General features: G+C 38.5%; 1 protein-coding gene across 1 annotated transcript in view; it reads left to right on the top strand.

Moving 5' to 3' along the window:
• Window positions 1–18,244, top strand: part of LOC136883643 (bifunctional purine biosynthesis protein ATIC) — a 108,364-nt gene that overhangs the window by 79,899 nt on the left and 10,221 nt on the right. Inside the window, exons 10-11 of the mRNA XM_067155985.2 lie at window positions 902–1,068; window positions 10,595–10,698. Coding sequence (XP_067012086.2) covers window positions 902–1,068; window positions 10,595–10,698 — 271 coding nt within the window. The remainder of the gene's footprint in view (window positions 1–901; window positions 1,069–10,594; window positions 10,699–18,244) is intronic.

Raw genomic sequence — 18,244 nt, forward strand, 5'->3', positions numbered from 1 at the left:
TAATGAGCGCACCGCTCAGCCATTTCCACTGACCGTCCGGCTATCATAAACTAGATATGTGCTAGTTACATAATATTTCAAGTTGCTTTACGTCGCACCGACACAGATAGGTCTTATGGCGACGATGATATAGGAAAGGTCTAGGAGTGGGAAGGAAACATCCGTGGCCTTAATTAAGGTACAGTCCCAGCATTTACCTGGTGTGAAAATGGGAAACCACAGAAAACCATTTTCAGGGCTGCCGACAGTGGGATTCAAACCCACTATCTCTCGATTGCAAGCTCACAGCTGCACACTCCTAACCGCACTGCTAACTTGCTCGGTTTACGTGATATTGATACATATTTGAGTCATTGTGTTTTCCAAATTAAAATGTGAATACTGTAAATTATTTAAATGCAAAATCTTTGTTGTTGTCAGTGTAATTTGCAGGAGTTGCATCGGAGTTTAAATGTTTAGCTTATCACATAGTGTCATGCGTGAGCGGTGTCTGGATTAGTGTGGAATCGCACGCAAGCACTCAATTCTGTGGGACGTAACAAACCCGCCTGGGACTCCACAGCAATCGCTTGATTATGAACGAGCAGTGGAACACTAGAAGTTCAAAATACTCTGTTATGTCTTGTTTGTGATAACAATAAAATAGTTCAGTTTTTCAGTTAATGTTTACCTAATATTGTTGTTAATGCCCTGAGGGGAATAAATTGAAATTTTATCATATTCATTTTTCACAGAGTATTCCCTGCCTTGCTACTCATTCCTGCCACCAACTGATGAAAATTTCTGGGGAGAGCACAGTGATGTCATCATTCCTTTATCCTATGACTGTACTTATTTGACCTGCTAACTGTATATTAAGTAGTATGAATAGTTTAGAGCTTAAGAAATGTGTTGTTTTCAGCTGCCTGAGTCTGCTGTGAGAGATCTTATTGTGGCCACTATTGCTCTTAAGTACACACAGAGCAATTCTGTGTGTTATGCTCGTGATGGACAAGTGATTGGTATTGGAGCTGGACAACAATCCCGTATTCACTGTACTCGTCTGGCAGGTGACAAGGCTGACAACTGGTGAGTTGCTTCTTGTGTATCTCAAACCTTTGTGAATGAGGCAGTGCACTTTAACTAGTCATGCTCCAAAAACGTCTGTGTTAGGTGCTTAAATTAACCATGAAAAAAATTAAAATAAATGCCCTTAACAATCACAAAATAAATATTACCATGTTCCGTATTTGAAAGTAAATAAAGGCAGCAGGAGGATAGAATTTTTCTTTGATTTGAATGAACACAGCTAGGATGAACCCCACAGTCAGCAGTCATGAAAATGTTTTTTTTTTGTGGTTTCCCATTTTCACACCAGTCAGATGCTGGGGTTGCACATTAATTAAGGCCATGGTCACTTTCTTTGCAGTGCTTGTCCTATCCTATCTCATCACCGCGATAAGACCTGTTTATGTAGATGAGATGTTAAACCTCTTCCTCCAGCGCTTTTCCCACATCTGTGGGGTCGCGGGTGCGAACTATGTCGCACATGTGGATTTAGCCCTGTTTTACGGCCGGATGCCCTTCTTGACGCCAACCCTACCTGGATGGATGTAATCACTATTGCGTCTTTCTGTGGTGGTTGGTAGTGTAGTAATGTTGTCTGAATATCAAGAGGAAAGTGTTGGAACCATGAACACCCAGTCCCCGGGTTAGAAGAATTAATCGGACGCGATTAAAATCCCTGACCCGGCTGGGAATTGAACCTGGGACCCTCTGAACCGAAGGACTCAACGCTGACTATTTAGCCAATGGGTTGGATAGATGCGATGTAAAACAAATAGCTGAATAAGATGCATTTGATGATGAACGAGTGAGTTGGCCATGTGGTTAAGGTCGCTCAGCTGGAAGCTTGCATTCGGGAGATAGAGGGTTCGAACCCTACTGTCGGCAGCTCTGACAATGCTTTTTCTTGGTTTCCCATTTTCACACAAGGCAAATGCTGGGGCTGTACCTTAATTAAGGTCACGGCCACTTTCTTCCCGCCAGGCTGAGTGGCTCAGATGGTTGAGGCACTGGCTTTCTGACCCCAACTTGTGTTACAAGCTCCCTAATCATATTCACTACGTTGATGTTTGATCTTACCTTCTGCCTACTTCGCCGGCTTGCTGCTGTCTATTATGCAACTCAACTCATCTTGCACTGTCTGCTCACACGGCCTACCTGCAACTGTTTGTTGCCTCTCCTTCCCGGCCTCCATTCTACTACGTCACAATGTTCTCGCATGTTCTCGGCTCCACTTCTCTTGCGTATATAAGTCGCCACTGCCCTGTTACCGGCAGTCAGGCATTCTCTGTTAACTTGAGCAGAGAGAGCAGAAACTGTTATGCACGGCTGGTCCGTTGTGATTTAAAAATTTTTCCATCTTCAACGTGACATCTTTATTATCTTCACTATGCTGGGTGGGCAGAACTTTATTATGTTACTCTAGACCAGGGCTTTCCAACTCGAGCACTTAGTGCTGGGGCGCAACAGCGCTGCACTCAGCAGCACCGTTCCCCACCTACCCACACAGTGGTCAGTGCATGTGTGCGTAAGAGACAATACATTCATTCTCATTTTCTCTTTGTGTGTGTCATTCTCAGTGGAATCTATTCGACAGAACAGATAGCGGAGCATTTGGTTTCACCTTCGTTAAAAATGTCGTTTAATCCTTCATGGGTGGATTCATGTTTTGTTCTCAATACTGAAGGAAAAGCTCAGTGTTTAATTTGTCATGTCGTTTTACGCGTAAAGTCTTCAAACGTTCAACTACACTACCACAATAAACATGTTCCAACGTATGATGACATTGTTGGCGCAGCAAGAACCGAACAAAATCGGAATTGCCAAGTTCTTCAGAGATGAGTAATAACTTACTCATTAGGAATTGTTTTACATCCAATTTAGGGGATTTGTTTTTGTTTTGGGGTTTGTATTATTAAGAACTGTTTAGAATTAGACTTAGATGTGCTGCTAAAAAAACACAAAGATAATTTTTTTATCTCCCTGTCCTACAGATACTTGAACCCAACACTTTAGAAGGCACAGTTCGAGCAAATTATGGGCTATTGTTGCTCTGAAAGTTGAAAAAGGTGGGCGACCCTTTACTGATGGTGAATTTGTAAAAAAATGTTTAATAGAGTGCTCGGAAATATTATGTCCACGTGCTGTGGCCCACTTTGAGGCGATAAGCTTGTCAAAAAACCGACCTCTCGTCGTGTACAGGAACTTCGTGCCGACTAGAAATAGAATTGTGGAAATAATGAGGCACTTTCCAAAAGTACTTGATTGCTCTCGATGAGACTACTGACAAAAATGAAACAGCACAGCTATCTATTTTCGTCAGGGGTGTCGAAAAAGGTTTCGCTATAACTGAGGAACTACTGGACATCATTCCCATCAAAGATACTACCACCGGCGCAGATATATTTGCAGCTGTTGAAGATGCAATGAACGATATGGGCTTATCACTCGGAAATCTGTCTAGTGTCGCTAATGAAGGAGCACCACTGAAGTCGTCGGGTGGGCATGGTTTTACAGGCCTCATCAAAACGAAAGTGTGCGATACTGGGTTACCTCCAATATTATCGGTACCGGTACATTGTGTTTTACATCAAAAACAATTATGAGCAAAGAACTTTTGCAACTTTAAATCTGTTATGGATACTGTGTCAAAATGTGTAAATTTCAGCAGAAAGTGATGTTTGAACCATCGGCAGTTCAAAGAAATTTTAAAAGATCTCGAGGCAGAATGTAGCGACATTCCCTTTATTGTATTGTGCGCTGGTTAAGTTGCGCGAAGTGCTAGCAACCTTCTTTGTAATAATTGAAGCAATTGCTCTGTTCATGGAGATGAAAGGTTCTCCTTACCAACTTTGCAGAATAAATAATGGGTAGCTGACCTCGCTTTCTTGGCAGACATAATGTCTTATTTGAATGATTTAAATATTTCATTGCAAGGTAGAAACAAATTGATTAGCACAATGTGTGATAAAATTAAAGCTTTCAAAATGCAGAGTTTGTTATAGAAAAGTCAGCTTGAAGCCGGAAATGTTGACAATTTTCCTTCATAAAAATCACTACATTTGCCTACTTATGAACATCTTGGAGACTATCAGACGTTGTTACAGACTTTGCACTCTGAATTCAGTGCCCGATTCAAAGAAATGAATCAGGTCACCTCAATTTGAAATATTTATGACCTCATTTTCAGTGCGTTTTGAAAAATCACCATCATATTTCCAAGCAGAGCTGATAAAACTACAGTGTGACACAATCCTAAAGGACAGGTACTACGACTAAAGCGGTGATTTAATTTCCTTTTACAAAGGTGTTCATCCACAAGTATTTACTAGACTTCAAGCACTTGCCTTAAAATTTATGTCAATGTTCGGTACAACGCATGCATGCGAACAGAGGTTTTCAGTTCTGAATTTAAATAAATGGAGAACTAGGACTTCTCTGTCTGATGCTGAGTTAGAGGCTGTAATTAGAATTTCTACTGCAAATCGATTGTACCCAATATTGGTAAGGTGCCGCAAAATTATGTCAACAATCGACTTAAACGCTAATTGTACATTAAGGCAAATGCAGTGTATGTACAGAATAAATTGTGTGTTTATGTGTTCACAGAACTGTCATAAATGATATTGTTTTCATAAGCTGCGCGCTGACTTGACGACCTGTGGTTCTGCCTCTGCCACTTCCCCTCCTTCCCCCACCACATCAACGGTGATAGAGTATTGCGCCGGGCTGCTGCCGGGGCCAGCCGGGGCCATGTCAGCACCTCAGTTGGAATTGCTTGCTCTAGACACTCTGGATTAATCTTCTCCAATTTTGCCCCTCAGGCCTTATTAGTATTTCAAACTATGGGGTCAGGTATGAAGTGAAAAGAATCTGTCGTGGCAGGTTTTTATGACCGGATGCCCTTCCTGACATCAACCTCATCAGAGGAGTTAATGAGATAAAATGAATGACGAGATATATGATAGTAGGAAGGAAGAGGGTGAAACCCAGTGCCGGCACATAGCCTACTTCTGTCGAATAGCACCAAGGAGTCTGTTCAAGGCTTAATGTTTCCATCTGACGGATGAATCACCTTCCCCAGTGTCATATGCCCTCACTTCATATGAGTACTGCGGAGAGGTTTGGAATTTAATCCAGGCTTTTGGCATGCTATCTAGTGATTAGAAATTGTATACCACCACCTTCCCCTATCCTGCTGGCGAACATTCTGATGGTGAAATTTTTTTCGACCAACGGGACTCGAACCGGTTAACCACGGTGTCGGTCTGTTTAGACTTCAATGCTTTAATGATCATGGCCGCCGGGCGGTCACAGTGATTTCTCTCGAGAATATTAGAGAATAATGGTTAATTCCCATATGGTTTCCTGGCTTGCACACCTGTCCATCACAGGGATATCCCAGTTTGCATGAAGGAAGAAGCTTCACTTCAAAATAAAAAAAAATAAAAAAAGACTATGGTATCACTCATGCATAATTTTCAAGTTTTACTTTATAAATGCAAGAGAATTGAAAGTTCTGGCCTGAGTCCATAGTGGCTTGGCAGGATGGTAGAATTACCCAAGTCCTGACATAACTAAATAGAATTTTGAGGACAAGTCCTACCTGATACTCCTGCCACTAATGTATCAGTCTCTCACTCCATGTGAAACACAAAGATGGTGAACGAACAGTTGCGATGGGGGATAGCGCACGATGGGTTGAATGAGTTTGGGTGGAAAAGCTGAGCCCTGTTGCTCTTTTAAGGAGAAGAATAGAAAGGAAGAGCTTGTGTGTATTGTTGAAGTTCTTGGGACATATAGTAGAAATATGTTTTTAACACATTGTGGATGGGACCAGAGTCTACTCATGTTTCGCTGGCCGAACGTTGCAGACGGGTCCTGAGTTAACTTGTGTTCATGAGACTTGTACATTTGGTGACATCTCTTGGAACTTCTGAAACTAGCTGGCAGTCAAGATTGATGGAATTTAGTTGTTGGTGGTTTTGTTTATTCCCTGCTACCTTTACTTTATGTTTATGCTTCAGTTTCTTAGTTTTTGGACCTCATGTTTACGTCGATCAAAGAGCCATGTGGTGAGTAAGATGGCGCTTCCCAGACTGACCGCATGTTTAGATCGGGACGAAATATTTAAGGAACTGTATGCGAATAATTATTCAGAATGCCCAAGTAACGTTGAAAAACGTGAGTTCGATTTTGAAAGCTCTTCTGATGAAAGTGTGAGTAGTGATGGTGAAGATAATGAGATTACCGTACATTTTTAAAAATTTCACATGATGCAGTTACCCAATTATTTTTTTAAGCTACATAGTACCAATACATCAACATGTGTAAAAAGTTATAACCCACATAGTCACGTAAAGGTCGTGCAAAGAACAATTATGTAAGTACAATGTCAGTCTAATGACAACAGTTAGTAGTATGTGTTATGATTTGATGATAATCATGAATACTAATACTTTTGCAAAAGGTATTTTATGTCACAGCATGTAAATAGTTACAACCAACATTCAAAACCACGTGATAAACACAGCTGCTAGCCATCTGGAAAACTTAATGCACCGTTCCGGCTCCCTGAGAGGACGCATAAGATCCAGGCTAGCTTAATTACGATCCTTTTGGCTAACATAATCTACCATTTGGGCTATGAGTTCCGAATATGAGAAAGACATACCATACGGAGCCAAAGAAATCTTAAATTACACATAGATACAATTCTCATACGTTACTTATTGAATTTCTTATGCTGCCAAGATGTTGCAGCATTCATCCACTTAAATCTAAGTCTCTACGCTACGATACACATTGAAAGAATAGTTTAAGTTTACATATCTTATTTATTACATATTTGTTTCAATCCAAAGGTCGAACGTTATGCTATCCTCCCTAAAGAATTTCTAATAGAAGAAACTGCATGATCATCTGATTATCCCATCCATCTCTGGGGAGCATGGCCTTAATTTGTTAAATCTATCTACTTCTTCTACCCGAATGCATAATCAATCATTTTACTTCTTCTCTTAGCCTCTCTCCATACCAATATTTCAGTTAACGCATCCACATTTCTGGCGTAAGGAGAAATTGAAGAAATGTCAGTATCGGGCGAAAATACATACAAGCGACGTTCACCTTGAATCTGCCGGTAATTGACATGTCCGGCACCCACTATGCATTATATAAGAAATGCTATTTGAGTTAGTCATTTAAAAAAAAAAATGAATCTATTGAAATCTATTGCACTAGGTGCTTAAATCTTGACTGACCCCAAAATCAGGGACAGAATGTAATATACGGCAAATTATTGAAGTCCGTATAATCAATTATTTAACTGAACATTACTATAATTCAGCTCGTAATTAACAAATTAAAAATTATAAGTCCAAAGATGTCAAACTCACCATCTTAGGTTTGTAAAGAAATGATTAAATCGAAATAAAGTTAAAAAATTAATAGATTGAAACAACTAAATTAAAATATGTTTGGGTAATTAGAACATGTTTGGATAATTAAAACTTGTGTGGGTAGTTAAAACATATTTGGGTGCACCCTAGCAAAGAAAAATATTTACAATATGATACCTTACAAGCTGAAGTGTAGATTGAGGGCAGTTTCAAGATATTCAGGACGCATTTTAGGCCTAAAACCATATCTCATGAATTGGAATTCTCCTCTGTTGCCTATGAAGTCTTTGAGTTAATTACTGGCTCTCACTCGGAGCTCATATTTATCTGCTGACATATAGTTAGTCCTCTCTCTCATAACACATCAATAGATACATATAAATATCAACCTGGGAGGACAGTTCCCTAATATTTCTATAAACAACTGATTTACAATTCTGAATATTCATGCTTTTTCCTCTTCTGCGTGAATATTGATAAGTCTTCTTCTAAATTAATGTATTTTTAATAAATGGTTCAACAAGTACCAGTAGGTTCCATATACTATTCTAAAATCTGAATCTTCTCATCATTTTAAATTGAACATACGTGCGACATTATATATTCTAACGACTACTCTACTAGTTTCATCTGAAGTATACTAGCTAATGTGGTCTGCATTGTGCGAAGACTCGACCATAAGATACAATTTATACACCTACAGTCAGTCATCAGTGATAGGGTGTTGCCTAAGAAGTTACTACACGTCCTTTCGCTTGAGAATAGATTACAATTAGAAAACATTTGTGACATAGTGCATGTGTTTGGTTCATCCTCCTAACTGAGACTTCATTGGTACTACCAAGTATGCACGCTAACCAACAGGTGTCACTTCGATCATACTTGAACTTTCTCGTGCTTGCTCGTAATAGAAATAGTACATATAAATGCTTCATATTCATTTCCACTTAGTACAAACTCAACTTGAAACCATTAAGTCCACTACTACATCACCGTGCTCATATTCGTGAAGAATCAATAACTACCACCATTCTAAATTATCAATCTCATATCAACTTCTCTTAAAATAATCATTATTATACTTCCAAACATATATCCCGTCTCCTTTACTAAATACGTATCCACTCCATTTAATTGTGGCATTTATTATTTTAATCACGGTTCATGGACATATTTCACGACATTATGACCTTAATTCCGTCATAACCTTAAATTATTGTAAACACGTCTATCTGTTTGGCAAGCATAACCTACTGCTGATTCCCAACTTGACATTCTTTGGTCATAACCAACGTATACGCGTACCTAAATCTCTCTTTGACATAGTATACAATTCACTGTCACCTTAACGAACTCAGTATTTCACACTACATGGATCACATCTCGAACGTAGGCTTTCATCACTGATTGACTACCTATCTATGGATTTGTCATTCATATACGAAGATTACCTAACCACCTTTGATCTAATTCAATACACCACTTTCGTCGCTTCATTATTTCGCACGGAATAACTTAACAAATTATATTATACTCGCATATGAATATACTGTATAAACATTACTACATTAATTTAAAAACAAGACTTATCTGAATTCAGCAGCTCCAGTCGTCGGCATATGTCCAGCTGACAGGACATAGGGACACGCCTCTTTTTACTTCCCTAGGTGAATGGGAAATACTGGCATAATTCTCCTCTGGACTTAGTCATCTCTCGGCAGGCAACGTCATCCGACGGCACCCATTTGGGCAGTCTGGCCTATCATCTTCTTAGAACATCTTGCTCATTTCTGGACTAGTTGGAATAGAATAACAAACAGGATCAATTAGCATTGCCATCATGAATAGCTGTGATAATCTGCTTAACGCGAAAGATTGCTTTCTTTGAAAGAGTTGATCTACTTGACAAATAATAATCTTGGGGTAGTATAATTCTATGACTTGAAATGAACAGATTTTTCTTCTTTGTCTTTCCAGGAGTTATTATAGGATTCCCACTTCTGTAGTTCTTTAACTTGGGTGATATTGAGTAATACGTCAGCAGAGACTGCCGTGACGTAAGCTTGTCGTAGTTTATGCTTGAGTTTCCACGTATCTTAAAGTTCGCGGAACAAAATTAAAAATCTTCTGCTTGATCTGCGACGCAGCTTCCAATAAATCTGCTCCTTGTTTCTGTTGAAATGATCTCTTGTCGATACGTTCTTTTTCTGACGTAGTTGCTTTCCGTCTACGACTCTGATTTAGAAGTAGCAATTCAATCTCGTTTTCTTATTTTTTAAAAATAATTGTTAGTAACAATCTTCACATTCGTTCTTTTTCACTGCCTTCTGGATCTAAATTCTTTTCTCTAGCGCCTGAGGTGAATACTTTTGCTTTCGCTCGCGGTATCATCAGACATTTTGACGTTAATTATTCTCGGAGACCTGGACTCCATCTTTGTCCTTCTTACGGACGGAACTTCTTATAACAGTGAAATGGCACAGTATCTGTTCACTATTTTCTTCAAAACAACCTGAAATCTGTATAAGTTGCCATATGCCCCTTCACCGATGTCATTGCTACACAACTTATCACACCAGAAAACTTTATTAGGACTCTTTCAGAAGGTTTTCAGTAAATGTTATCACAACAGTACAAGATTAGAGAAGCCAGGCTCATTTAATTCTATGCAAGCGCTTTTGCATTAAGTTACTCAGGAAATGGCTGGGTACAGGGGGATGGGCAGTGTGAGGAGCATCCAGTCAGCAGTGTGTTAAGAGTCCTTCATGAAGTTTGCTGTCTGGTTTGAAATAGATACAGATTTGTAGAAATCAAAATAGGTTGTTTTTGGCAATATTTTTGAAGCTTATATGTTGAATGATTTACATGCAAAGTTCTGAAGAAATGAAATGATATTGGAGAGCGTTGCTGAAATGAAAGATGACAGGGAAAACCGGAGTACCCAGAGAAAAACCTGTCCTGCCTCCGCTTTGTCCAGCACAAATCTCACATGGAATGAGCGGGATTTGAACCACGGAACCCAGCGGTGAGAGGCCGACGCGCTGCCAACTGAGCCACGGAAGCTCCTCTGAAGATACTTATTCAAACTAAAATATAATTTTTCCTAAAGATGTGAAGTGAAATTACAACATTCAATTTCTCTATTCCAGGTGGTTGAGGCAGCACCCCCAAGTGATAAACATGCAGTTCAAGAAGGGAGTGAAGCGTGCAGAAATTTCAAATGCCATTGATAACTATGTTAATGGCACTGTTGGTAAGTTAAACCTCCTGCCCCATCTTTATCTCCCCCTCCTTTGCTTGGTGATATTTACTTTCATAAGTTTTGCTGGGCATGAATGTGTTTTTAGTATATGTTAATCAGAAGTAACTTCAAATGCTAATGTCATAACAGTTATTGATGACTTTCGGGGTAAATAATGACAACCCACATTTTGTAAGTTCTGAGATATAAAGGAATGAATTTTCGCAAAATATTTACTGCTAAAATGTTTAATCTTTGAAACTTCTTACTCAATACAGTGGTACATGTAATCCTTCTTTATAACATCCTGGAGAAAAAATGCATACAGAACCAGTATTATAGATATTTAAAGTATGTTAAACACTCATTGTGCCTATCAATTTGAGGGTTTTATTTATTTACAAAACTTCCCTTAGTTGAAGGTTGACACAATGGACAAAGCTTAATGAAACAAATGAAATTATCAATCTTTTTTGATCCATGTTTTTCTTCAAGCAAAGGTTCCAGAATCTTCCTAAGTCTCATTTCGATGATCTCTTTCAACAGCTTCAAGCTGTGTGACAATAACGTTATGCCTCTGTAGTTTGGACATTTCTGTCTGTTGCCCTTTTTAAACAGTGGGATGATGGTTCCTTTTCTCCAATCTTATGGGATTTTGTTTTCTTCCCGGATCACCAAGAGCACTCTATATAGCTAATTTAAGCCTGCTATTCCAGCTTCCTTTATCATATCTGGCGCGAGATCCTCGAAGGGGAAGGACTTTCCATTTCACATGTTCTTTAGTGCTGTTTCAACTTCAAGCCATGTTAATGGGGGTTGGTATTCCTGGATTTAGTCTATTCTACAGTTGGTGGTGATGTTGTCTCCATCTCCATTTAACAACATGCTGAAGTACCTCTTCATATCATCTCTGATCCCCTCCTCTGTTTTTATCAAACTGCCATCATTTTTTTCCAGTGCAAGGATGTTTCCTTATTCACTTCTTTTACTTTTTACTGCTTTGTATGGTAACTTTCTACTTCCTTGGCTGTCTTCCTTTATTCTGGTAGTAAAGTCATCCCAGCACTTTTTCTTCTTGGATTAGTCGTTTTACAGCCATCTTCTTGGTCTGATATTCCTGTGCTCACTCTGTAATTTCTACCTGAGTTTTTCATTCGCCCATATTTTGTTTTACTTGATTTTTAAAAAAACATATTTCTTTCTTTTACTGCTGTCTTCACCTGGGCATTCCACCCACGGTTTTCCTTCTCTATCTTTTTTTGCACTTGTTTTCCCACAGATATGTCTTTCAATTCATTATGATGTGGTGGAGTAGTTGATATGACCACACTGCGTCTGCTTAAAGTGTTTTAGTCAGTGGATTGCAAGCAAGTAAATGTGATCATGGGGAGAGTGCACATGATGATGATGATGATGATGCTGATTTAAGTGAGGTTAACAGTTGTAATGTTATCCATACCTTCTGCCACCATGTTCCGAATTTATGTATCTGGAACTCAATCTTCATGACCCTTTCTTAAATTTCTTCTCTTCACATCAGCCTGGATTTCTCTACTTGCCTACACCCAACAATGTACGCTATTGCATCGTCATCGCCATCATCTACTTCTTTCCGGAATGTTTTCTCTCCACTCTTGCCCCTGCCGACAGGTGACATTTTCATTTTTGGAGATGATATAAATTCTCGGAACATTTTCTGTCCCATGTCTGTGATACGGTTCTTGTTCACGAGAGGAGACCTATCTCTTGCCCAAGTCATCTCGGCGATGCCTGCCATTATCTTGCACCATGATAACTTCTGTTGAATGGATCACTATCAGGTAGGAGGAGAGACCTCTTTTGATTTCATATTAATCTTGTGAAGCTGGTTCTTCAAAATTGTTTGATTTTAGCTACGTGGCTTTACTATGATGGTGTTTTGCCTCCACTCTACATTGGAGATGCATATTTTGTGGGCTTGATCCATGCAATATTCAATTTCATCTTCTTTTCTCATTTTTTACTTCTGTTCTTAATCTTGGATTGTTTAATATACTTTGCTTTGGACTATCTTCCTGTTGTGCTTTATCAAGCGAGTGATAAGTGCTCCAAGGAATATGTGAGCTTTCAGTGTGGTTTCTTTTATTCTATGAACTATGGAGTTTCTTAATTGAACCTGAAATATTTGTCCCGAATGAGTAAATTTATAATGCCAAAATAGATTGTCCATTATTGGACATTATAAATTTTTCAGCTAACTCATTCCTGGTTGCCAGCTTTTCGCCTCTGTGTGCTAATTATTATTTCAAATGATGGTGCTGTATACATTAACTTTAATTAGTAATGATTGTAATTTCCCTGTTAACTCTTAGAGGGTGGAACTTAATATATTAAATTCCATAGCGGGTTGCTTGCAGTGGAAGTAAATTATTAAATGGTCAGAGATCCATTCTTTAAGAGACCGGTGGATGTAGTAATAAAAAAAACTCAGCAGATGGCAGTAAACGACACTTATAGGCCTGAATGAAAGGATGATCCTCAAACAGAGTTCCATTATCTCCCTGCTAGCTTTTTACAAGCTATGAGAGGCTATTGTGTTCAGTTAAGCATGCTTCTCGAGTTTGAGACTGGTTTTTTGTGGTTTAGGATAGCTATTTTGCGACATGGTTAGTAAGAAGAGAGTCAGGGAGCAATAGATTGCTTCAATTTTGAACTCTACGGACGTAGATGAAAGTGATTTTTCATTTGAACACAAAACAGTTACATGTAACTAATCTCATGTTTAGACCTGTATTGAAATTTGCTATTAAAAAAAAAAGTTGTATGCAAATTATAACAAAACAGTTGACAAAAGCATTGATGAGAGTAACTTGGACCCAGGAGCTTCAAGTACCATTCTGATATAATACATTAATCAAAGGCCGATTTTACATTCATATTTTGACAGGTGACCGAGTCTATAGAGTACTTTTCACTTTTTTTGATACCGAAATTTTGACATAATTCATCAAGGAAGCAACAATTCAGGGAAACAGATGGAAAAATCAGGCAACACCTCCATGTAGAACATGTAGAATCAAAGACGATCATCTCCAACACTGTCTGGCACTATTGGCATAATAACTTATTTGTGGAATGACTGTTATGCCTTTTTTGCGCTGGCATGCTGCCGCAGAAAAATTCAATAATATCCTGCGGACCTCTGCGTTAGAGTACATCTAATATTCAAGGTAACTAATTAATATTACGGACATACGCATGTTCATAGCTGGTGTTTAATAATTCTGGACGAGTTTTAATTTGCCATAGTTTCAGTCCATGTGCACATAAAATGCTTCCACCCACGTAGAATTTTTCTTCAGAATGAATTGTAGGTGTTTAAATTCTATTGAAAATTTACTTGTGCATAAGTTACATTCGTTTGGAGGTTATTTTCATCTCTGAACATTCTGTAATGTTAATTATTGTCCGAAAGTGATAATGAAATTAGTTGTGAGTGACTTAGCGCAGGCACCACAGAAACATGTCAGAAAGGACAAACGTGAATGGATATGAGTGGCTAGAAAAAAAAAAAAACAGATCATTTGTTCATTTATTCATCCATTCATTTGATGATAACTGTGCGGTTCTGAAGTATTATTACTTGTGTGTGAAAATGCTCTGTGTGTATACAATTATTTCTATTCTGTGATGATCTGTGATGTATTTTGTTTTTGTGTGCCATAGTGCAGGGCAAAGCTTTAAACCTTAGTACTCAAATTTGTTTAGCTGGTTACTCTTATGGAAATGTATGCCTATACTGCTATTCATTCATAAGGCTAAAACAATTTATTTTCCAGAACTTAAAGTGGAATAAATGACTTTACATGCTGATGCAGACCTTGAATATTCAGAATTTACTAATGTCCCTGTGTGTTTTGACTTGTCAAATTATGCGGGAACTTCATAAAATTGGTGTGGGTAGGCTTCTAGGTGACCCAGTCAGAACAATCATCTTTTAATGAATTTGAGCCAACTTCAGATTCACCGAATATTCCTGAAGCTCCGCGATACTCACTTCCCGAATCAAGTTCCAAAACACAATCATCTTTACTCTAGTTCAAATCATTCACAATCACGCTTATGTCAGTACTGCTCAGCCCACTTGATTTGCTTGAGGCCGTTTTGTGCTTTATAGCTGTAAATCACTTGATATACGTTCTGCAGATTGCCTGACCAAATCATACTATTAGGCAATGGATTCTCTAAAGTCAAGGTATTGCCCGAAATTTGCTAGCTACTTAAATTCTTCTGTTAAAACACTGACAAGCTTGCAGAGCACAGGATTTAAGTCCAGTTGTGTAATAAACTGAGTGGCCATTTAAATACGAGGCAAAAGCATTTATAAGCACCTCGTCATATACGGTATACAACACACTGCACTACCAACCACAACAGAGATATGTTGTGGTGAATGCATCCCTCGGCAGAGGATTGGCATCATGAAGGACATTCGTCTGTAAAACTAGTCCTAGGCCACATGGAGTACCGACCCCAAATAATTGGGAAAAGGCAAAGAAGATGAAGATGATGATGAAAGACAGAACTGTGAAGGTGGATAAGACCATACATAAACGTTGAACAGTGTGAGAAGAAAGGAAAATTTCAGCTTCCCAGAGCTTCTTTCCTCTAGGAAAATCGAGCAAGTTGGTCGTGTGGTTAGGGTTACACAGCTGTAGATTTGTATTTGGGAGACAGTGGGTTCGAGCTTCACTGTCAGCAGTCCTGAAGATGGTTTTCCATAGTCTCCTATTTTCACACCAGGCAAATCTGTGGCTGTACATTAAATAAGGCCATGGCCACTTCCTTCCCACTCCTAGCCATTCCCTATCCCATCATCACCATAAGACCTATCAGTGTCAGTGCAATGCAAAGCAAATTGTAAAAAAAAGAAAAAAATCTAGTGGGAAAGATGATAAAGGAACTTCCTTTAACATACCCCCAGGTATTTCTGAGATCATTTTACCATGTTTTGGGTTTTCTACAATGAAGCATGATGAATTTCTTCTTAGCTCCCTCCCTAAAAAAACTTGTTTCTGCTTCCCACCTTCTTCAGGAGGGCGGGCTTCAACACTCATTGAGGGGCCTTCTTATGGCAGATTTTCAGTTATGTAGCAAGCGTGGAATAAGAAGGATAAACTCAGGAAACGGGAACATACATACGGCTGAACACAGGTGGTAAAGTCTGTGTCAAATGAGAAGCGTTTTGGCGTTGAAGGTTAGGTCAAATGTTCCACCTTTACAATACTAAGATTCTTTATTAACTAAATATTTACATGATTTTTAATTATATCGGGACATGTTTCGTCTACCTTGTAGACATCATCAGCCATAAAAACTTTTGAGAAAAAGCTACAAGGACAAGGACAAAGTAACACATTAAAATAATTCGGGTAACCGAATATGTCATTTAAAATGGTGAAGAATTCAGAACTGTTTTGAGCACAGTACTTAAGAATATCGTTGACATTAAAATTAAAATTGTCCACATGGGATGATACAGTAAAAACTTGCGTTAAAATTCTTCTTTTTTGTGTGATGTGTTAATATATAATATTCTGTTATGTCGTGAAGGCTTGATAATGAATTGCACAATGTTCATTCCAATAGGATAATAACGATGTATAAGAAATACAGCGAGCATATGTTAAAGCCGTCTTATTGGTGTAGTATTGGCATTTCCTGTTGAGAAGTTAGGTGGAAAATTTGAACGTGATGACGTAATGTGGAATGTGCAGTAGAGGGCCCTAGAATAAGAAAGATAGTTGTTGTTAAGTACTGTGCTCAAAACAGTTCTGAATTCTTCACCATTTTAAATGACATATTCGGTTACCCGAATTATTTTAATGTGTTACTTTGTCCTTGTCCTTGTAGCTTTTTCTCAAAAGTTTTTATGGCTGATGATGTCTACAAGGTAGACGAAACATGTCCCGATATAATTAAAAATCATGTAAATATTTAGTTAATAAAGAATCTTAGTATTGTAAAGGTGGAACATTTGACCTAACCTTCAACGTATACTCACGACAATACGGGCTTTATAATGAAGTTTATTTTATGTAATAAGCGTTTTGGCCTCGAGAGGATACTCATAATTGTCCATCAGAGCGGCTGCTATGTTGTCGTGTCATCCCACCCACTCAACATGCTTTGTTTTGTGGAAAATTGCTCTACGCTAGATATTACTTCTACCAGGTCAAAATATTTTTACTTCATAAAAGCAACTGCTTGGAAGTGGCTGTAATGGAGACTTACCATATTTATCTGAATCCAAGAGGACGAATATCTTTTCCTTAAAAAAAAAAACTAAACTCAGCTTAAAAAGCGCTGTGTGAAATCATAATTCTATTTGTAACAAATTTAAAATTTAATTTGAGAAATAAAATAAACACACAAGTATCTTGTAAATTGTGCTTACTTCCCTAATCATGTTCATTAGAGGTATCTGATAACTGCTTTTGAAAGTTCAGGGAATTCTCATTTGTGAGCACGCTTTTGTATCACATCTCGTGTTATGGCCGTTCTGACCTTGCGTTTTTTGTGTACATACTACACAATTTCATGTTCGACTTCTTTAAAGCATCCTTGTTGCGGGCCACTGAATGCCCTTGTTGTACAGTACACATTTTTAGACTACCTTTGTCTACACACCAACGCCAAACAGTGGCTTTAGTTATGCCATATTTTCTTGCAGCTGCACAATTACTGTATTGTATATTTCCGCGTGTTTAATAACCATTAATTTAAAATTGGCATCATAATATCAAAGAGAACCTGTTGAAAATTTGCTGCTATACTTGTTCCACGTGTCTCTACAGTACGATGATCCATCACGAAAGTATTTCTGTTGTCTTTAAAACTCTTACTAAGCATCATGTACAACAGGTTGTCACTAGATGCACATCTCACTCACCAGATTCAGCCGTCTTCAGCGGTTAGTGTTGTACAGTGTAATAAAGACGCGGACGTTGAAGGTCAGCAAGTTTTGTGTGATGCGATGTGATGTGGCCGTTCTGCCCTTGTGTTTTTCATGCACATACCTCACAATTTCATTTTCTGAGTTCTGTAAAGCGTCCTTGTTGCGTGCCACCGAATGTATTTTTTGAGCAGTATGCATTTTTTATACTATCTTTGGCTTCATGCTAATGCCAAACATTGGCTTTAGTTGTTCCGTATTTTCTTGTGACTGTACAATTATTCTTCATTTCCGCATGTAAAAAAAGAAACATTAGCTTAAAATTGGCATCATAATATCGATGAGAAACCGTTGAAAATTTGCCGGCAGTACCTGTTCCATGGGTCTCTGCAATACGATGATCCATCGCGGAAATATTTCTGCCCGCGGAAATATTTCTGCCGACTATAAAACGGTTACTTTTACTAAGCGTCAGGTACAGTAGACACATTCTAACTCTGTGACTGAGTAACCATGGCCTTTCTAAGAATTTTAAGAGTCACATCCTTGCTATTCCAGTTCAAATGACATTTCCTACGCAGTTGGGGCTCGGAAGTATGGTACATTATCGTCGACCTTGCAACA

Source organism: Anabrus simplex, chromosome 1 (genome assembly GCF_040414725.1).
Source record: "Anabrus simplex isolate iqAnaSimp1 chromosome 1, ASM4041472v1, whole genome shotgun sequence".
NCBI lineage: Eukaryota > Metazoa > Arthropoda > Insecta > Orthoptera > Tettigoniidae > Anabrus > Anabrus simplex.